Source organism: Petromyzon marinus, unplaced genomic scaffold (assembly GCF_048934315.1).
Source record: "Petromyzon marinus isolate PM22_M1 ecotype Great Lakes invasive population unplaced genomic scaffold, UKy_Petmar_22M1.pri1.0 PM_Scaffold_25, whole genome shotgun sequence".
NCBI lineage: Eukaryota > Metazoa > Chordata > Hyperoartia > Petromyzontiformes > Petromyzontidae > Petromyzon > Petromyzon marinus.
Window position 1 is genome coordinate 153,258 of NW_027423224.1, and position 22,805 is coordinate 176,062.

At 46.7% G+C, this 22,805-nt stretch overlaps 1 protein-coding gene and 1 long non-coding RNA gene across 2 annotated transcripts; one reads left to right on the forward strand and one right to left on the reverse strand.

The window, feature by feature from the left end:
• Positions 1–339: 339 nt before the first annotated feature.
• LOC142923035 (uncharacterized) lies at positions 340–6,257 on the reverse strand. The gene is made up of 2 exons (XM_076063963.1): positions 6,003–6,257; positions 340–2,896 (listed from the first exon to the last, which is right to left on the reverse strand). Exons 1-2 carry the CDS (start codon positions 6,187–6,189, stop codon positions 2,241–2,243), a joined length of 843 nt encoding a protein of 280 aa, XP_075920078.1. The 5' UTR covers positions 6,190–6,257; the 3' UTR covers positions 340–2,240.
• Positions 6,258–8,959: 2,702 nt separating this feature from the next.
• On the forward strand, positions 8,960–10,407 carry LOC142923011 (uncharacterized). The gene is made up of 2 exons (XR_012940472.1): positions 8,960–9,092; positions 9,967–10,407. It is a non-coding gene; the product is annotated as an uncharacterized LOC142923011 (long non-coding RNA).
• Positions 10,408–22,805: the final 12,398 nt, after the last annotated feature.

A 22,805-nucleotide genomic window follows, 5' to 3' on the forward strand; every position in this document is an offset into this window, starting at 1 on the left:
CTCTTGCGTTGTAAATACGTTATCGTGAAATAAATCATCTATCAAATGGAACCTGCAAAGGAGCTTCTTTACACATGTGAGTGTAAGCCTGAGTACAATCTCACGTGTTGTTGCTGTCGAGTATTTTAATTTTACCAGTGGGTCAATGAGGGAAGGGGATGATGATGAATGTAGTGATAGAATGGGTGGGTCATTCTTGAGAGCATGAAAAAGTGCGTGAGTGAGGTTGACACAGTGAATGATCGGGTGATTGTGTGATCAGGTAAATATATGACTCATGAGGAGAGAGAGGGAGTATTTACGTGAGTCATAGATTTAAGGAAGTGGGTGAGTTCATAATGGAGTGAGTACCAGTTTATTGAGTTGAACAAGGCGAGAACTAAAGCGACCAGGATGAGTCTCATTTGCAAGAGAGACCTGGATCACCCAATTACCAAAGCTAAATAAAACACAGAGTTACAGTAATTAAAGCAAATATACTATTTTCTTCTTTCGATAAAGCATATATAAACAATAGAAAGACAACTGCTGTCTCATGAAAAATCGACGTAATGGAGCTAAGGGATGATAGAATGTGTGAGTAATGTGCGACATGGATGTCCTCTGCCCCCTACACGACTGAACATTTTCTTTGACTACGTAGTTTGAGACGATTTCCATGGATGTACCAGTAGAATTTCTGGTACAGATATAATGGGAGGCTGATCGATGCCTGAGCCGGTCATGGTATGGCTCTCTATTGTTAAACCATATTATGAATGCGGATGATCTGGTGATTACTGCCCACTCTAAGGAGAAGTTGGAGACACTACAGCTAAACATGAAGCATGCTACTAAAATATGGGCCGTTACCATCAGCCCCACGAAAACAAATCACCTCCCTGGGTATTTTACATCATAAAAATGCTCCCTTCCTCAATTCCTCATGTATTTGGGGCACCTGAGGAGAGAGTGGATTGGGCAGTGTGCTGATGATCAAGTCCGTTTTGGGAGCTGAGGTCTCATTTAAAATAATTCGAGCAGCATTATATTTTCATCAGCTGCTCAACAGTGTGGAAGCTACCTGGCATGTCACTCCATAAAAATCTTCATGTCTTCTCGGCCACAGTTATACCCTCCCTTATCTCTCTCGAAAGGAACGTTAAGGTTAGCTTGCCCACGATCTATTCAGGGTTTAACCAGACTGGACTTTGTAAGCTCACAGATTCCTAGAATATCTGGACAAATGCCCATCTGTGGGCTCCTCCAGCAAGCGAGGCTGCGTTGATTGTGTCATGCAGTCTGTATGCAGTCACGGCATCCCCAAGCAGCTTCAATTTGGCTGGATAGATGGTGCTAAATGGGCGTGGTACGGGGTAGAGAAGAGATGGACTGATGTGGTGCAGAAGGATGTGGAGCTGATTGGACTTATTGATGACTGGTATCAGCAGTGTCACGATCGGCTTCTGTGGAGGAGGTTCATGAAAGGCGCTGCTGGGGAGGTGGAGGCAGTTGCCCTCCAGCAACAGCATAGGGCAGAGGAGCGAGTCTCAAAACAACGAGCAGAGCGCCAAACAACTGACACAAATAAAGTTGGCACAGTGGGGAGCACGGCTGTTGCATCTGCCCATCATCTTCCTAAGTCAATCCATGGCACCTGCGTCTATTACATGACCTCCTGCCAGCCAGCCTTCGACACTTCACGTGGCCTCAAAATGCACCGAGCATTGCACAAGTGCTGTGGTGATGTCACTGCCACTTAGGGGTGAATGACGGTTGTCGCGTTGTTGTTGTGCGTGTGTGCACGGACGCATGTACGCCTTTGAGTCTCGTGTATGGAGAGATAAAGAGAGGCAGCCGGGCAGGGTGCTGGCCATTCACCCCGTGTGCCATTCAGAGCTTCATAGGCGCTTGCCCCAACATTCTGGTAAGGCTATACAGCGGATGATTGTCGCTGTTGTGTGTGTGTATGGACGTTCACCCCCCTCCCACCGCCCCCGTGTGTGCAGGGACTCATTACGCCCCCTCCCGACAAGCAGACCGGCATCCTGACTAAAGGTAAGTGACAATAACAGATTTTTTTTCCATTTAAGTAACTTTATTATGTTTTGCTCACAATACAGTATTTATTAGAGTGTTGCATGCAAATGTACGATATTTTGTCTTATATATGACTTTGTTGATGTTCTATGGGGTATGTTTGTCTTTCTGAGTAATGTTTTAATTAGGGTGGTGTCATTTTCACAATTTCCCCAATATTTTTAAATGGCCGACTTGCGCTTCAGCAATTTTCGGAACCAATGGCTAAATCTCTTCATCTTCTTGGGCTTGGTGGTGGTGGCAGAAGTGGTGGTGGAAACGGTTGCGGTGGTGGAAGCTGTGGCAGCGGCGGTGGAAGTGGCGTCGGTGGTGGTGGCATCATTGTACATTTGAGACACGGTCCATATTAGCTCTTTCAGCTGGCTACGGAGATGCAGGTTCTCTTCTTGCAGCCTCTTTTCCCCATGCCACATGTCCTCGTGACGCACCAGCTTCCCGCGCAGCCTAAACTGTTCCTGCCCTCTCTGCGGATTCAGGAAGTTCAACTTCCTCAGGTGGGCGTGCAGCGACCTCCGGAGATCTTCGTTTTCACAGCGCAGCGACATTTGCCGCTGTGCTGCATTGCAGTCTCGGAGAAAATCCGCATGCAGAGACTTGCTCTCCCTGCAAGGCACTCTCGTGGGCTCCAGCTCCAACTGGCGCTCTTTAAGCTGTTGAACCAGGCTCCTGATCTCTCTCTGGAGAGCCTCTCGGTTCTCCATGAACTCCTCCAGCTGATGCTGTAGCTCCAGACGGAGCATCTTGCTCTTCTGACAGAACTCCACATTCTGCAGGCCCATCCTCTCCGTAGACAGCGTCGTGGTCTCATGGTCAAAGTCTGAAATGGAAAGCGTAAAAAGAAGATATATGAAGATCCCCATCCCAAGCATGGCCAAGACCAGAACGCCAACGATCAGCAGCACCATGCTCAGCTCGAGTTGACGGCACGCGGACAGAAGCAAGTGTGAGACACGTCACGAAGGGGCGTGTTATTTATCGTGACGTCATTACCGGATGTGGCGTACACTATGACGTACCAGCCATCCCTGCCCACTTATTGTCAATCATTGCCCACCACGTGACTCCACGGCCCTGCCCCTAACCACACAGCTCCTCCCCCATACTCTTCTTCCGCCTTCCCCACGTGACGCGAAGCGAGCCAATCACGCGAGAGGCGGGGCGCGGTCGGCCCCGCGTCCGCTTCCCGCCATTCTTGCAATGGGCGGCGGGGCCGCTCAGGGTGGGGCGCGGGGCGCGGGGGCGAGTTCACTCCACGTCGCGAGTCGGGAGGAGGGACGAGGGGGAGGGGCCAGGAGGGACGAGGGGGAGGGGCCAGGAGGGACGAGGGGGAGGGGCCAGGAGCGGGAGGGGGGGGGAGCTGAGAGCTGCGAAAGTTTGGGGTACCACTACTTGAAAAATATACTGTACCACAGAAATGAGTTTATGTTTAGTTCGATTTAGAACATCTTTCCAATGGTTGCTTAATTTGAAACCAACTTCTCGGTTGAAATTGTGTCTGTGTTTGTAGATCTGAATTGCCTCGTGAACAAATCTCTGATAAAAACCCGTGGGTTTGCAAAGAACCTTGGTATCGGAGAAAATTATATCGTGATCACCCACATGGTTGTAACAGTGATCAGCAAAGAATTCGTTTTGCTGTGTTTCAAATCTGATTTGTGCTCGCGAATTCGGTCAGAGACATGTCGCTTTGTCTCCCCGATATAGCAATCACCGCAGGTACAACTCAATTTGTAAACCCCGGGGTACTGTAAGTCAGGAATGCCATCCTTCACGGATGGGATCAGATCACGAATTTTGTGTACTGTATTAAACCGGACCTGGATCTTGTGTTTGTTTAGAATTTTTGAAATCTTTTTAGTAACGCCTGCTATATATGGTAGTGTGATGGTTTTGGCCGGAGTATCAAGTGGTTGTTTCTGTATGGAGGGAGAAACAGCTTGGCGGATGGTACGGTCAGAGTAACCATTCCTTTTGAGGGCCAGGTGTACATGTTTTAATTCACTGGTCAGGTGGTGTTGGTCCGAAATGCAATGAGCCCTATGGTATGAAGTTTTGATGAGAGAATTCTTTTGGGCTGGGTGGTGGTGGGAATCAGGTTTCAAGTAGGAATCTGTGTGGGTGGGTTTCCTGTAGACAGAATGCCCCAATGAGCCATCAGGTCTCCTCTCAAACAGAACATCTAAGAATGGTAGCTTAAATTTCGATTTAAAGTTTTCATGACTGCAAGGATTCATCTTCTTTGGTTCTTTCGGTAAAGTCACGTAGAATGAGAATAAAATAATAAATTGATAAAATAAAATAACACAATAATATTCTCACGACGTTTCGGCCACAACACAAGCGGCCTTCATCAGGTGAAGGGGACGAGACTGTCTGGAGGACAGCGCTGGAGTGAGAAAGCCACGCTGAGATCACGACCTTTAAGCTGTGTGAGAAGAAACAAAGCTCCTGACAAAGGAATTAGCATTTAATTTAGCATTGAAATGGCTGAGTGATTAGCTTGTGACTGGTCACAGAAAAGGCTATATTAAAGTTAAAGCATACACATCTGCAAAGGCACCCCTTGACAAAGGAATTAGCATAGAATTTAGCATTGAAATAGCTGAATGATTAGCTTGTAACTGGTCACAGAAATAGCTATGTTAAAGTCAGAGCATATACATTCACCGAGGCACCTAGTACAAATCAAACAGGAGAATTTAGCATTGAAATAACTAGGCGAATTTAGCATTGAAATAACTGAGTGATTAGCTTGTGACTGGTCACAGAAATGGCTGTTGAAGTTAAGGCCTACACATCTGAGCTATTTACTGTAACTGGGTATACAATACAATATATAATGAATACTATATCATGAACCAAAAAAAATACTAAAATATAAATTACCTCAATGTTATCAATAAACTCTATATTCTCCAATCAGCTAAGCTACCAACAATAAGTCGTTATATATCACAATGCTATATGGCGAAAAATGGGTGGATTCTTACCCTCAACTTTAGCAACATGGATAGCTTAACCGTGGTTAATGGTATGGTTTACAACATGGAGTATAACAGCGCCTCGCAGCTGTCTCTCTCCCCCTCCTCTGTTCCGACCATCGATGAACTCGTCCGTCTGAACGGGACCCGTAGCTATCCGTGGTGCTAAAGTTGAGGGTAAGAATCCACCCATTTTTCGCCATATAGCATTGTGATATATAACGACTTATTGTTGGTAGCTTAGCTGATTGGAGAATATAGAGTTTATTGATAACATTGAGGTAATTTAAATTTTTGTGTTTTTTATTGGTTCAGTATATAGTATTCATTATATATTGTATACCCAGTTACTGTGAATAGCTCAGATGTGTAGGCCTTAACTTCAACATAGCCATTTCTGTGACCAGTCACAAGCTAATCACTCAGTTATATCAATGCTAAATTCGCCTAGTTATTTCAATGCTAAATTCTCCTGTTTGATTTGTACTAGGTGACTCGGTGAATGTATATGCTCTGACTTTAACATAGCTATTTCTGTGACCAGTTACAAGCTAATCACTCAGCTATTTCAATGCTAAATTCTACGCTAATTCCTTTGTCAAGGGGTGCCTTTGCGGATGTGTATGCTTTAACTTTAACATAGCCTTTTCTGTGACCAGTCACAAGCTAATCACTCAGCCATTTCAATGCTAAATTATGTTAATTCCTTTGTCAAGGCGCTTTGTTTCTTCTCACACAGCTTAAAGATCGCGATCTCAGCGTGGCTTTCTCACCCCAGCGCTGTCCTCCAGACAGTCTCGTCCCCTTCACCTGATGAAGGCCGCTTGTATTGTGGCCGAAACGTCGTGAGAATATTATTGTGTTATTTTATTTTATCAATTTATTATTTTATTCTCATTCTACGTGACTTTACCGAAAGAACCAAAGAAAATGGTAGCTTACCATCTTTCTCCACTTCCATGGTCTTGTTCTTCTGACAGAGCTCCACATTCTGCAGGCCCATCCTCTCCGTTTGCAGCGTCGTGGTCTCGCGGTAAAAGTATGAGATGGAAAGCTTAAAACGAAGATAAATGAAGATCTCCATCCCAAGCATGGCCAAGAGCGGAACGCCAACGGTCAACAGCGCCATGCTGAGCTCGTGTTGACGGCACGCGGGACGGAAGGAAGTGTGAGGCACGTCACGAAGGGGCGTGTCCTATATCACCGGATGTGACGTACAGCCATCCCTGCCCACTTATTGGCAATCATTGCCCACCACGTGACTCCACGGCCCCGCCCCTTACCGCGCAGCTCCTCCCCCATACTCTTCTTCCGCCTTCCCCACGTGACGCGAAGCGAGCCAATCACGCGAGAGGCAGCGCGCGGTAGGCCCCGCGACCGCTTCCCGCCATTCTTGCAATGGGCAGCGGGGCCGCGCAGGGGGGGGGCGGTGGGGGCGGGGGGGGCGGGGCTGAGTTCACTCCACGTCGCGAACGGGAGGAGGATTGACGAGGGGGAGGGGCCAGGAGGGACGAGGGGGAGGGGCCAGGAAGGACGAGGGGGAGGGGCCAGGAGGGACGAGGGGGAGGGGCCAGGAGCGGGAGGGGGGGAGCCGTGGCGCCGCTCTTGGGCCGCGAGGCCTCCCCCTGGACCCGCGGCGCCACGCGGAGACCGCGACAGCAGCAGCAGCAGGAGGTGGTGGTGGTGGTGTTTGTGGTTGTAGGCACGGGAGAGGTGGTGGTGGTGTTTGTGGTTGTAGGCACGGGAGAGGTGGTGGTGGTGTTTGTGGTTGTAGGCACGGGAGAGGTGGTCACGGACAGGCGGTGAGTGCCGGGTGATGGAGGGGGGGGGGGGAGTGGATTGCAGGGTGAGTGAGTTAATGAGGAGAATTAATAGGTGAGGAGGGTGAGTGAGTTGAAGGGTGAGGTGAGTGAGTGGGTGAGTGGTGAGTTCACGACAGGGAGATTGGGGCTGAGTGAGTGAACGCAGCGCACGGTAAAGATCCCCTGAGAGCATTCGCAAGAGTTGGACATTGAGTGCCGCTGTCAGGGTCCACACGCAAATTACTCACTTGGCATGATATACAAATTAACCATTGTAAACGATAACTTTAAAAAAGTCCGCTATTTGTCAGAGCTAATGCGATGTGCGTTCAGTATATTTGTAGCACGTTAACCAACGTCAACATCGTCATTTAGAGTAACCATTAGTCCATACGTGTCACTTGCTAATAGTCCCCGGGTCAATCACAACTTTGCCGTGCGTGCAGGCTTTGTCTCTGGCTGCTCGCTAGGGCTGCGATGCCTTTCCATGCCACAAGATGACGTTCATTGCTCCTTCCACACCGCGACAATATTTACTGCAGTGTTCTATAACGCGGCAGTTGCGTTGCTGAATAACACCGCGTTGTGTAAACTCCCTCGTTACAATGACTAATACAGGGTAATGCACAGTCCGTGATAACAGCGTGAGATGCGTGTGTCGGCTGAACAAAGACTGAGGCGCGTGGGGAGCATCAGGAAGCATCCAGCAGCATCCCAATGCCTCGTGTGACGCTGTGCCCAGGCAGCCGTACAACCGCACATTCCTACTCGCGCGACGTGGTTCTGTTGACTCAATCGCGTTATATCCACTTAGCATCCGTGTCATAAAACGTGTTCCCTAATACATTCATCGTGCTATATCCAATTGGCGTTATGAAAACACGCGTTGAGGCAGAACGAACTCTATAAACTATTTTTATTTTACCAGGTGAGACCCACTGAGCTATGTGGCTGTTTTCCAGAAGCGACCTGTCCACAAATGATAGATCAGCTAAATGGCTAATCACGTTAGAAATGTGTAGCACCAGCCACAAATACTCTAGACATGGATCCCCTTTGACAGGGTCAGTGTCTACTTAGATTCACTCACTCCGCCTATTGTCATGCGGCGTGTGCAGCTGCATCGTGACACTTGGTAGAGTGCTGTCTTTGAGGCAGAGAGCTTTACAACCGTGTGCAGTGGTTAATTTGCTTAACAGCTTTACACCGAACTCCTTGCTTGTGGTAAAACATGTTTGCGACTTTGCTGATTGAGAACTATGCAGATTTAGATTTATAGTAACATGTACTTGGTGTGAGATGAACTTCCAAATAATTTCCTTTGCTCAACATCTTGCAATTAATGTCTTTTTAAATGGTCAGCTTAAGTGATTCCGTGATGTTTATGTAACTTTACCATTAACATAACCTATGGAGCACAATTATTTCAGTATTATTTTTCATAAGTAAACTTTAAACTGAACCCATATGTGATATTATATTGATTGATTATTTTATTTTTTAATGTAGTCTACATGCTCTTCTGGGGATATTACCCCACATTTACCATTCATTGATGTTCCCTTTGACATTGGTAATTGGCATTGTCACACCATAGTAATTCATGGGCAATTATGTAATTCTCTCTGTCTATCTCTCTCTGCATCTGTCTGTGTGGGTGTCTCTCTCTGCCGGTGTGTTTTTCTTTGTATGCGTCTTTCGTGTGTCTCTTTGTGTATGACTCTCTCTGTGTGTGGATGTCTCTCGGTGTCTGTGTCTCTCTTTCCATTTCCACGATGTGGTGTTGTATTTACATGCAAATTCTACCTCTAGCCCCGCCCACTTACTCTTGGGCTGAGCTTATCTCAAGCCAATATAACTTCGTGTTTCAGCAGCTTTCTCGCTATATTTTTTCACCTGATGATGGTTGCTTGTGTTGCGATCGAAACGTCGTGATCTATTATTTTTTCTACCTACGTGACTTTACCGAAAGAACCAAAGAGTATTGTGATTGTAATTTTGATTGTGATTGTTGTGGTGGAGGTGGTGATATTGATGGTGGTGTTAACGATAGCGGTGATTTTGGTGGTTGTAATGGTGGTATTGATGGTGGTAATGGTGGTTGACTATTACCCCTCTCGTGTCCTTCCACCACCAGGTTTAAGAATCTGCTGGTGTCTGTGCTGGAGGTGGACGTCGGATATCTGTGCAGTCTGGAGTGGTGGACAATAGACTTCTGCAGCTCAACCAGGTGGACGCACTGGGCAGGGAGCAAGATGGTGGTGGCCTTAGAGACCCACTTACTCCCACAGACAGCCATAGACTCACTCACAGAGTGCACTCACACAGAGAGCCAAAGTCTCACTGACACAGAGCCATAGGCTCACTCACATGGAGACACATAGACTCACTCACACAGAGAACCATTGATTAACTCATTGTTTTTTTCGGTAAAGTCACATATGTAGAAATACCATAAAATTATATTAAAATAAATCAAGCACGACGTTTCGACCGCAACACAAGCGATCTTCATCAGGTGTAAAAACAAATAGCACATAAGGTGACATCAACGCAACACATAGAGAGTGTTAAACTGCACGGAGGTAAATACAACAAGAAGATGAGAGACGAGAATTAAAAAAACCTAAGAAAATTTTACGTGATGCAATACCAGTCGGCCAACGACACAGTTAGACACTTGCCTGGCAGACCACGAATTTCAGAAGAGTGCTAAATTTCGTGTTCATCCTCTGGGTTGAATATACCAGCATAGACAGAGTGAACAAATACGAGGTATAAGATAGCAGAAATACATATACAGGGACACAAGAGGTAAGAAGAGGAAAGACGGACAGAGAAGCAAGAAAAAAGGGGCCGGATGGATGAACAGACAGAGGCTTAAAATAAGTAGCAGAGGTGGGGGGAGGGGCCGAAGAAAGCAAGGGGCACCCCACCCCACCCACCCCACCCACCCACCCCACCCCACCCACCCACCCACCCCACCCCACCCACCCCACCCCACCCCTCCCACCCCTCCCACCGATCCTCCCCCCAACCCTCCCCTCAACGCTCCTTTCACTCCTCCCGTCACCCCTCCACCCCTCTCCTTTCTGCTGCGTAAGGGCCAGAGGCTGAGAGCACAGCAGAGGAGGCTACACGGGGAACTGGGCCGCGTCAGGGGCGAGAGACGCGGGGCGACTCGACACTTCACAGCGGCCTTCATAGATGTGTACTGCTTCATTCATAGGAGCTCAATAACAGCACTTGCCCCACCAGTCTGTGGAGCTCCATGGGGGATGTTTGTGTCGGAGCTCGTGCTGTAGGCATAGACGACGCGCGACCGTGGATCCTCTATAGGGAGCGCTCGTCTGCTGTGGGTCGCATGGAGCTGCACGAGCGGACACCGCCGCAGCGATTCCCATACCGAGTCACGAGATAGGCGCTGGGAAACAATTGCGCTGAAGTGTGTTGCTGGGTGGATGAAGCGAGCACCACCATGGTGTGCTTGCCTTGTATGGTCAGTCGTGTGACTGATTATTATAATATATTAATTCACACCTGTGCACCGTGTCATGGCAGTTTCTCTGTTTTCCTTCATTGCATTTTTATTTCAGAAATTTTTCACCTGCAAAATAGATTGAGTTTGAATATCTCATGCGAAAGGGTGCCCAGGGCATGTGGGGTCGTCCAATTGCACAGTGCTTAGCGCACATCACTACACTCCCATGGACTAAATCCAGAGGCGAGTGACAAATGAATCAGTTCTGCCCCCCTCGCTTCACCAAACCGCACTAGTCGGCGTGGTGAAATATGGTAAAAATCAACACGACCGACAGGGCATAGGGTGCCCATTATCCAGAAGGGCTTTACTTTATTTTCACATCCACATCTAATTGTGGATTTGGTTATTTTTCTTTAGTTATCTTTGTTGTATAAATACAACTTGACAAGATGTGTACTGCTTCATTCTGGTACATTTACTGTTTTTCAGTGCATTCCAGCACTGGGTGTGTTTGTTGGATTTATTGTTTGTCGATTTTTCATTGAACTGACAAATGGTGTAACCTGGTCCCTTGGGTACCCAGGCCTTCCTATAGTATAACTCCAGGAATCGGCAGATTTTTATTTTATTGTACCAAGTAAGGACCACTGAGCTATATAGCTGTTTTTCAAAAGCAACCTGGCCACAAATCATAGCTCAACGAAGTGGCATATCACATGGAAATTTGTAGCAGCCAAATACTGTAAATGCATATTTCTAAATGTGGAGGGAAAAAAAACTCGAGGACGTAGAGAAAAACCCACGCCACCACGGGGAGAATATGCAAACTCCAAATATCCAGGCGTTGGAATCGAACCCACGATCTCCTGCATTCCAGGCGAAGGGGATAACTTGTTGCCACTACTGAGCCCCTTGTTAATCTCATGTGATATACTGGTACAGCCCCTGGTGGCCTCGGTCACTTTACTGACCTTTGCACCATTGTGTAGTCGGTTCAATTGAGTCGCAGACATACTCTTTGGAGGCAACAAATTTATTTATACCAACACGAAGGGGTAACTTCCCTTTTACCAGATAACAACCTATGGTGGTGGACCACCAGGCTATCTGCGCTAACACTCTGGGATAGCTACAACGAGCAGGACTCCAGCTTGAGTCCTGCCTATGTGTTGGTGACTCTTCACGGACGTTGAATGTAGATCTTTCAGAAGACAACAGCAAAGCTGAACCCCGGTCCCTCTGGGGACCCAGTTTATATGCTCACCAGTCGTGGCCGGCTCCGCCCTTGGCCACGACTACCTTCTTGATTCCTATTGCAAGATCTCGCCCTGACACGTGACTACCCACTAGCCCAAACTTGGGGCCCCTGTGTAGACTTTACCCGTCATGTACCTTCCAGGGTCAACCAGAGCGCAATGGTCCACATTAGCCTCATTCATGGCTGACACTTTCACACCCCTTCTATAGAGGACAGCACTGCACGCCACGCGTGGTACCACTCAGCGCCATGACTCAGCGCTCACCAAGCCCCACTAGGGCTGGTACTACACCCACATATATGGGGTGTCGGTGATGTAATTACATTGCACGCCATGCCTCTCAGGCCGGCACTACACAGTGGCATTCCCGATGTCACTACATTACCCCCCCCCCCCATTCGTAGCATTCAGCCGTCCTGGCTGTCAACTCCCCCTTAAAACTAACCAAGTGAATAAGTTCTAGATTTGAAGCTTTCGTGACTGCAAGGATCCATACTCTTTGGTTCTATTTGGTAAAGTCACGTAGGTAAAAATAAAACAACAAAAATCATGACGTTTCGGCCACAACACAAGTAGCCTTCATCAGGTGAAGGGGACCGTACTGTCATGAGGACAGCGTTGGAGTGAAGACAGTCCAGCCCAGGTCACGTCCTTTTAAGCTGTGTGGGAGGAAACAAAATACTTTGACAAAGGAATTAGCATAAAATGACCGTAACGCACAAGAGGACCGGCACGGGGGGGGAGGGGGTGTGAAGTGGAACGTAGAGGACCGGCACGGGGCGGGGGGGGGGTAGTTTACAAATGTAGGTGTGAAGTGAAATAAGCTTCTATGAAAGTTTGGTATGTCACTATTTGGATAAATATCATTGAAAATTAGTTTAATGTTTGGTTTGATGTAGAACATCTTTCCAATGGTTGCTTAAGTGAATAAGGTGATAAAAAGCGAGTAAAAGTGACTAAATGCTATGTGTGCCTCAACAATTAACAATAACAAATAGCATATAAATACCCAAGCCCACCTATACAATATATACACTAGCTACAAATGTACAGAACAACACGAGAAAATATAAAACGCGAATGCACGGAATCCCCTCCATCACCAACAACTCCCATCCTCACTGTGTAACAATATCCATAAGTTTTGATTTAAAGCTTTCGTGACTGCAGTAATTCATATTCTTAGTTCTTTCGGTAAAGTCACGTTGAAGGTTTGCAAACCAACACACCTGAAGACGACCGTTTGTGTTATGGTCGAAACGTCGTGAGAATTTTTATTGTTTTATATATATTTTATTATTTTGTTGTTTCCCTTCAACGTGACTTTACCGAAAGAACTAAGAATATGAATACCCATAAGCACAACAAAGGCTAGGTTCAGCCTATAACCGATATGGCCTACTGAGTGTGACAAGCAACTGATGGTGTGGGAATGTGTGTGCATGGGTGTCACAAAATCCGAAGAGTTTTTGAGCGAGTCCTCGTGGCTGGGCCTCCAGTGGAGGTGGGCTCACTCTCCCTGGAGGTCCCAGGGGGAATATGCAACTGTCCAGTCGAAGAGCAGTAGGCCGGGTCGATGGGTTCTCCTCTCCCGAATCAAGTGAAGACAGCGCAGGCGGCGGTTCGGGGGACATCAGGCGTGTGGCACCTGGAACAAACTCACAGGGAGCAATAAAGGGCTTAGGGCAAAAGGAGTGTACAAACCAACTCCGCCGCCCCAAGCAGATCTGGACACACTGCAGTCGAATGACCCGAATCACATCAACCAGCCCTCTCCAGGGTTTGAGCAAATTGGGCGATGTACCCACCGGTACCTGTGGACAGTGCAACCAAGCTCTGTCCCCAGGTGCCTACTCATCTTTTGAAGTACGGAAGCCCCTCAGCCATTCATTGGCCAATCGGCACGAATCAGAATTTACCCTGGAAGTCTCCCGCACTTCGGAAAGCTTTTGAAGGGTACAGCACACGGAGTCAGAGATTTAAGATTTTGCCTTGTTGGGTGCGGCTTGTAACTGAACATGAATCAGGGGGTCATGTTCTCGCTGACCTGATGACTCAACATGGAGGTCAGAGTCCTGTGCAGCCACCTCAACCATACCATCCGTCTGCGGATTGTGCAGTGACATGCGTACTTTCTTGGTTCACAACTTACGCACACCTCTTGCAATAATTTTGAAGAAAATGTTTTGCCCTGATTGTTCAGAAGACGTTCGGGAGCACTCTTGTCCATAATGTAGTGGGTAATAAACTGGAGGAAGATTACTCTGAGGCAACACATTTATTATAACATTAACAGGTTATTACACAATGGGGTAATGGCCCCTTTCACCCGATACTCTATGGAGGTAGTCCCTCCAGACTAGCTTGCCTCTCACTGGCTATCACGGCATCTATACTGCTGGGGCTTGAGTCTTCCCTTGAGTCTTCACTGGTTATCAGCTGGAGCTTTCACTGGTACAAGCTCGAGCCGACCCTAGCCAGGGGTTCTGCTCTGCCCATTGGGCTCTTCTCTTCAGGGCTCCAGGATGCTCTTCAGTCTTCGGCCAGACAACAACTGCTGGGACCGCTCAGGGACCTGACTTATATATAGGCTCCTGGCTCACTCCGCCCCTGGCCACGCTTTCCTTCTAGGACCGTCTCCGAGGGTTTGGAGAATGACATCATCTTCCCAGCCCCCTTCCCCGGATCTGGGGTCCCGACCGTTGGTCACGATGCTCCCCCAGGGATTGCCTTGGCCAACGGCCCGTCATCATTAATCCAGCAGGTTCAGCCTCCCCTCTGCTCCCTACTGACACAAGCTAGTACTGCCGGCTATGATTAGTGGCGATCATGTTCAACCATGCCACTACAATTACGTAGCCATTGAGGAATGCCTCAGTGATCTTTGCCGCCAACTGTTTGGGAAGCGGCCAGGCCACAGGCCATCATGAGAAATACTCGACTCCCACCAGAAAATATTTATTCCCACGAGCGGCTTCTACCGCGTGCACTGCACACACCCCTTCAACAAATTAGCAGCATCCTCAGCCATGCCAGGCCAGAAGAAATCCGACTTACATGTGGCCAATGCTAGTTTATGCACACCCAAGTGCAACAGACGCTCGTGCACCGCCCAAATGACCTTACTCCACAGGGCGGTGGGCACAACAATGTTAGAACATCGCATCTCTCCGCCCCAATGCATGAGCAATCCGCCTCTGAGAATGAAAGAGGCGACACCCCATCAATCCTCGCCCCCATCAGTCTCTCCGACACGGCATCGCAATTTAAGCAGGGAAGCATCCTCAACCTGGAGGCGCCCCCATTCTTCGTGGTCCAATCCAATGACAGCATCACGTGCCACTGGATCCCCAGCCCCCTCAGATGTTACAACCTCGGCCGATGCCGTAAGGGTAGGGGGCGAGTGTTCGTTGCGCGGCTTACAGCGACCGGAGCCCGAAAAACTTGCGCAACTCTCGTTTGTGGGTAATCGCGACAGGGCGTCCGCGTTCGTGTGATGGGAGCCTTTGCGATAGGTAACCTGAAAAGAGTAGTCCTGGAGGACCTCCAACCAGCGTGAAAGTTCGCCAGATGGCTGGTCAACCTGCAGCGCGTACTGCAGCGCCGCGTGGTCCGAGCGCACCTCAAAGTATCTCCCATACAAATATGGAAGATACTGTTGCAAGAAAAACACGATAGCTAACAGTTATCAGCGTGTGACACAGTACCGCTGTTCAGCCGGAGACAGCACTCTGCTTCCTTATGCGATAACACTCTCGACGCCATTGACAACTTGAGACAGAACAGCTCCAATTCCAGTGTTACCAGCATCTGTATCAAGGACAAACGGCAAGGAAAAGTCTGGGTAGTGGAGGGGAGGGGCGTTCACCAAGCCATCTTGGAGTGCAACAAATGCGGCCTCCTCATGGGTGGTGCCGATGTCACAAGTCGAGGAGACTGAAGTGCTGTGACAAAAGGGCCATTGCCTGAATCGTCTCTTACTATAAACATTTCATTTCAAAGCGGTGTTATCGAAGAAGTTTTTTTTGGAAGATAAATAACATCGCGATGGGGGGAGGGGGAGATAGCGGGATTGAGGGGGAGCGATTAGGGGGGTTATAGAGGTGGGTGTTGAGTAAAATAGTATCAGTGTCTTGTGCTCGGGCTATGCCAAGGGGCTAGGTCATTGAGAACACGGATTCGAATGAACGTCTCATCTTGCCACATGCTTTTTTTACTATCTCCATCAGTAACAAAATCAATCTTCAAAGCAACGCTGCTTCTAAAATGGGTATAGTACTCTGAAGCATGTAAAAATGGTAATGTACTGTCAATCGTACTCTTAACAGGAGCATTGTCTCTTTAAAGGTCACGGTTTTTGTTGTTGACATGAACTCTATTGGCTTCCACCTCCCTGTTCACAGAGATCGTCAATAGAGGCTGAAGTCTGTTACTCGCGCACAGTCAGTCGAGGGAGTGATAGCCCCCACTGTGCCCTTCAGCCCGTGGCGTTGCCTATGGGACTCATTGTCCCGTAACATCCCGAGTTCACAATGTCGATTTAAGCGGCACCTTTGTTTAATAACGATCCATGAAATGAGTGGGACTTTATATAGTGTGACAGTCTTGTCTTTGGTAATACTGTACTCATGTTTGTTTCTGTTGCCTGGTTTTTAATTGGTAAAGCTGTGATCGTGTTTGATCCCTCCACTGGTATCTGATTAATTTCTGCATCAAGCACAATATCCCCTTTGCCGTCTTCAAGTTCCACCATGGACACGCTCCTGCTTGCCTCTCCCATCATCTCATTCCCCTCCCAATGTTCTCCTATATCGTCCCTACCATCTCGCTTTACTCCCCTTCACTCATTCTCCGCCCAGCAACCAAGGCTTCCTGTTGGAACTTCTAATCAACCTTTACTCATTCGGAGGTCACTCATTCCCTTTTCTTTTGATGCAATTATTTAGGCCTGTCACTTACCATCCACAGATTTCTCCTGTGATCATCACTGTATGTTCTCTCTTTAGAAATGTAGGCTGAATGTACACCACCTTGTTCCCAATGATGATTGTATCTCACTGATGTGCACATCACCTTGACAGAGGCTCTTTTTAAAGGCACTCTAATTGATTATTTCTCATTTCACAGCCTCCACTACACTACTGAGCAGATTATACCCCACTTTGTTCGTCAAGACTTGCTTGAGGCAAATATAAGTATGGTCCAACAACTTCTATGACTGACACGGCACGAGTAAGACTGCCTGCAGTCCAACCAAAAAGGCTGCATCATTGAAAGCTGGTTTCAAGCCTGCCCTCCACGTGTGTTAAAAGATCTTACTCACCCATGTGATGATAGTTGAGACTCTGGGTGTCAGCATTTCTGCTCTGATATTGCAAGTGTTGGATACTAGTGATTTCTTTCATTTTTCTTAGGGTACCTCTCACTTTATACTCAAATGGCTCAATACAGAAGGTGTAGGGTCTTTGGTTGCTGTGGCTTGCATGAGCTCTTCAAAGGGATATGACGAAGAGTGATTCTGCATTTGGGAGCATAATTACTTCTAGCATGCTAGTTTCTGCCTTCAACAGCTGAGGAGCTTGCCACTGGCATTTGTAATTGCGCAGGAAATATTGAAGTAGGCTCCCCTGAGCTGACTGAAGTTTGCAAAGTCATCCTTTATTTGACTAAGAGTTATTATTCAACTGCTGCAGCTTTTCCATCAGGCCCCCTCTGTTCATGCCAGATTTGAGTTTTGCATTGCCTTCTTAGGCCCTTGTAGCAATTTTTACGTTCTTTTTTCAATTAAACACCACGTTTAATCACTAATCAATTCATTTCCAATATTGCAACAGGTTGTTGGGCAGGTCTTGGCGGCGTTGTTTACATAATCTTGAAATTGTCCCAAACTGTTGGTTCCTCATTAGACAGGAGCGTGCATTACCACTGCCCACCTCCACATTACAACCATCCCCACCATAAGAATTATATCCAGTATGAGCTGGAGAAGCTTTTGTTGAACTTCGAGAGTACTACTAAGAAATGGGGTTTACGTTCATCCCCACATAAAACAAAGCACCTGCCTGGGTATTCTGTGTCATCGTATTCTCCCATCCCTCCACTCCCCATGAGCAGTGGGGCAGTTTTGGACAGAGCAGAACAATTTTCCATACCTGGAAAGGGTGCATGTGACTAGCTCCAGTTTTGGCAGCAGAGGTCATGCTCCGAATCGGTTGAACATAATTATCTCAGCTGTGTAACACACTGTGAATGCTGCATTGCCTGTCGCTCCATGTAAAGCTCTGGGTCTTCTCAGACAGATATCCCCTCCCTTCTCTACATTTGAGAAATTTGGATCCCTTTTAAAGGAACATCCACACTGGTTTTGCATATTCAAGTTGTCTACGATCCACCGTGGGCTTAACAAACTAGATTATGTGAGCAGCTTAGATCCTTGAATGATCTGGACAAATGCCCATCAGTGAGATACTAAGGCAGGTGAGGCAGCATTGGCTGGGTCATGTAGCCCAAATGCCCAGTCACTGTGTACCCAAACAGCTTCTGTTTGTCCAGATATAAGGGGCTTATCGCTATAGGCAAGAGTTTGACTGCTGTGTAACAGAAGGATGGTGGAGCTAAATAATAAAATATATATAAAACAATAAAAAATTCTCACGACGTTTCGACCATAACTCAAACGGTCATCTTCAGGTGTGTTGGTTTGCATAAATTTATTTTTAAACGGCGCATTTATTTATTTATAAAAAAACGTTAGCGCCACTCGCAGCGATTTGGCAGTTTACCCAGGACTAGGCCATCTATATTCTGAAAAGAGGAGGGGGGAGACGAAATTTTTTATAATGTATGCTGTCTGAAAGCCACTGTAAGCGTGAGCAATCAATTAAGAACTGAAATGGTTTATCCAGTCTTTCCAATGATTTCTATGATAGAATCCATCTTCTCGGTTGAAATTGTCTCTGTGCTTGTATATGTGGATAGCCTCATGAACGAATCTCTCATGGAAGCCAGATGGCTTACAAAGAACCTCTGTCTTGGAAAAGTCAATGGCATGTGAGCCTACTGAATTAGAACAATGATCTGCTACGGCCGAGGTGTTGGTCCTACCGTGTTTAAGGTCTGCTTTGTGTTCACGAATGCGGTCCGAGACATGGCGTTTGGTTTCTCCAATGTAACTACTACCACAGAGGCAACTTAGTTTGTAGACACCAGGGTATTGTATGTCCGGAATCACATCTTTTACAGACGGAACCAGATCACGGACTTTATGTAATGTGTTGAAACGGACCTGGATCTTGTGTTTATTCAAGATTTTGGAGATCTTTTTTGTGATCCCAGCAATGTAGGGTAAAGTGATGGTTTTGAAAGGCTCCTCAAGAGGGTTCTTCTTCATGGTTTGAGTGATAGCTTTGCGGATTGTATAGTCGGAGTAACCATTAGCCCTAAGAGCTTGGTGTACGTGCTTGAGTTCACTGCTTATGTGTTCCTGGTCGGATATGCATTGGGCTCTATGATACAGAGTCTTGATGAGAGAATTCTTCTGTGATGGATGGTGGTGGGAATCCCGTTTCAGATAAGCATCCGTATGGGTAGCTTTCCTGTAGACAGAGTGGCTCATTGAACCATCAGGTCTCTTTTTAATTAGAACATCCAAAAAAGGTATCTTGCCATCTATTTCGACTTCCATGGTAAATCTGATGGCTGGGTGTATGGAATTGATGTGGTCGAAGAATTGGTCTAGAGCAGGCCGGCCATGTGGCCAGATGACAAAAGTGTCATCCACGTACCTCTTCCATAAGGTTGGGCGCAGAGTGGCAGTCTGGATGGCGTCAGTCTCAAATTTATCCATGAAAATGTTAGCTATAACTGGAGAAAGGGGGGAGCCCATTGGGGTGCCCTCAGTTTGTTTGTAGAAAGTTCCATTCCAAGTGAAGTATGTATTGGTTAAACAGTGTCTCACCAGGGGGGGTACCTCAGTGTTTAGTCCTTGATGAACCAATTCTTCAATGATTGCAATGGTGTCAGGTACAGGAACCTTGGTGAATAAGGAAACTACATCAAAACTGACAAGCAGGTCGTCTGGGGACAGGGAAATACCCTTGATTGTCGATACCAGGTGAGTAGAATTTTGTACCGCAGAGGTGGTCTTTCCAGTGAAAGGACGCAGGATTTCAGACAAAAAACGAGCTAGTTTGTAGGTGGGGGAGCTGATAGTAGAGACTATGGGACGAAGAGGTGTATCTAAGGGTGAACGCGACTCCAAGATGCTGATGAGTGTGGTGATTCCAATAATGTGTAATAATGTGTAAGTGTATTTATGAATATGTTGTATAGGGAAGCGATGTTGGTGGCATGCGGAAGGGGTGTCGGTGGCTTTTAAATGGTCTGGCAGCTCACCATTGTTTCACTGAGTAGGAATGTTTTTCATGAATGTGCGTACATAGGGGTGTGTATCACACTCATGCAGATATCCTCGTCTATTTATGTATGACTTCAATATTCACCCTCTATCTTTTTTATAATCATGTATTTTAACTTTCAGTTGCGCTATGATCGGTCTAAAAATAATCTTCCAAGCCGACTTCAGATAGAATAAATTTATTAACGATTGTTTTAAAGTTGTTTTACTCTGAATTCTCTTTCATTGCTCTAATTGATTAGTTTTCGATTTTGGTGCCTCGGATCACACTTGCAATTGAAACTATCCAGGTTAAAAACCTGGCTAAACAAATACACTTGATATTTCTTATCTTTGATTATACACATCTGTATACCAAATAACAGCACTTCAACAGCCTCGAAATGCTTAACAATGTATCAATAATTACATTTTAATGTATACATTTATTGGCAGACTGTCATTGTCTGGGTGTGGTCTGGGAATGTTTATTGCTGTTGTTTTACTGCCTTTCCCAAGCTTGGGAACTGATGCAATTTGAACTTGCATACTTTTAGGTATTTGTTTAAGTAACGCCATGGTGGTGTGATGTCATCTTCCTCGCCTGGTATGCAAGAGTTCAGGGGTTGGATTTCGACCCTGACACCTGCTGTATAGTTGGAGTCTGCATGTTCTCTCCGTGGTCACTTGTTTTTTTTTTCCTCTGGGTTCTCCAGTTTTTCTCTCCATATTTAGAAACATCCGTTTAGATGTATTTGCTGCTATAAATTTTCACGTGATAATCCACTTCCTCGAGCTATTATTAGTGGCTTGCTTCTGAAAAATTAGATAATAGCTCTGGGCCTTTCCTGGTAAGATAAAAAAAGAGTTTAGTTTCATTTGTATATTTTAAGTGATTTGTTCACCTTTACTTTACTGTGCACTCTTATCGTGTTGTATTGTATTGGTTGTTGTAACTTTTGTCCTGTCTCTACTGCACTCATTGCATTACTCCAGTATAAATGTTCAGATTCTGCTATTAGGTGTAGATTCATATTTATATACTCAGCCTTAACTGAGTATCCATCGCAGTGTGTAAACATCAGCACTGGGGAGACAAAGGTGGCCGAGCGTGGCACTGGCCACACCACACCCTCGTGTGCCATGTCAGCCTGAATAGGTGCTAACTAACTGGACTTTCCCATACAGCTTGTGGAGGCTACATGGGGAATCTGTGTATGTTTCCTCGTGTGTGTGTATTGTATATGGGGGATCTGTGTTGTACTTGTGTGTGGGGGTAGCCGTGGTTTAGATGGTGATGATGAAACACGGGAACAGATAAGAGACTCCCAGCGACTCCACTCCTCCGCTCCCAGTGTCAGCGCGTTGAGCTTTTGATGCAGGAGGTTTAGGAAATGTCCATTTGTCTGACTCCACTTGCTTCTCTTGCTTGTCAAGCATTCTAACTTCTCGCATGGACTACGTGCTGGAGAATACAAACTCGGTGTAACTCACAAGAGGACTCTCCTGGTTACTCATGCGGCGTTGCCATTTAAATATTTAAATGTTATTGAATAGTTTTGATATTGTGCCCAATGCTATCATCGACCGTACTAATGGTGTCACGAGACTAATAACATAATGTTTGGATATCTCACGGTGCAGTGCAAGCATTTGTGTTCGATAGCGGCCCACAAAAGTGGATATCACAGAGCTACCAGTCAAATGCATTCCACTAACACTCGGTTTCAGACAGACCCATAAACTGAGATATCCGCAGACTCACATTTAGATATAAAGACTCATATAGACACAAAAAGACAAACAGAGAAATGTACTCACACTGAGCTAGAGACTTACAGGGATGCATAGACTCACACAAGGCACACAGTCTCGCTTCGACAAACACACTCACAAAGAGACTCATATCAACTCAAAGCTACAGACTCACGAAAACGTCCAGAGAAACATACAGAGAGCCCCCCCCCCCAACTAGCACCGCCCACTCTACCACTAGGGATGCCCATTCCATCATGAGACCCGCACACTCCCCAACGAGGCCCGCCTACTCCCTCACTTAGCCCAACCCACTTCATCACTAACCCAGCCCACTACCATTAAGATCTGCCAATTTCACAGCTTGCCACGCCCACTATACCACTAATCCCTCCCACTATTATCCCACTCCTAGTTAATTTTCTGATCTTTAACCGTCTGGACCATTGTTATTCTCGTCGTCTTGGTCTCCCTGAATCAACCCTCACTCTCCTCCACAAATACAAAATTCTTCCGCACAAGTTATTTTCAATCTGCCATTTATTTTTTACATTTTGCCTCTCCTACTTCAACTTCACTGGCTTCCCGTTCACTACCGCTGCCTTTTAAAATGCCTGATGCTCATCTTCAAATCTCTCTAGGGCCTTGCCCCACCTCATCTTGCCCCTCATCTCCTTCCATGTGCCCTCTCGTCCTCTCCGTTCCCAATCTTCCCTGTCCCTCCATCTCCCTACGCCCAATCCTTCTCTCTGGACACCTCCACTGGAATAACCTTCCCCAGCACATTAAGCAGTCCCCCTCCTTAACCTCATTCTGTTCCTCTCTTAAAGCCTCACCGCTTCTCCATTTCCCATTCTCTACCCCTCCCTCCCCTGTCATTTTGTCTTCTGTTTTCAGATGGCTGATGTAGATGCAGAGTAACAACTACAATTTCACATTCAGGTGGTCAAGCCAGATAACTACGTAAAGAGTAGCGCAGTGTGTCATTGTCATGTGGATCAGACATTGCTTCATTGTATGTTGATTGGTCTGTTCTGGATGACCACAGTT

Bases quoted from the DNA above. Each gene is read 5' to 3' on its own strand.
- LOC142923035 (XM_076063963.1), bottom strand. From the start codon at position 6,189: ATGGCGCTGTTGACCGTTGGCGTTCCGCTCTTGGCCATGCTTGGGATG. The intron at 2,897-6,002 runs GTAAGCTACCAT...TTTCCATTTCAG, and splicing joins CATGGAAGTGGAGAAAGATG to ACTTTGACCATGAGACCACG.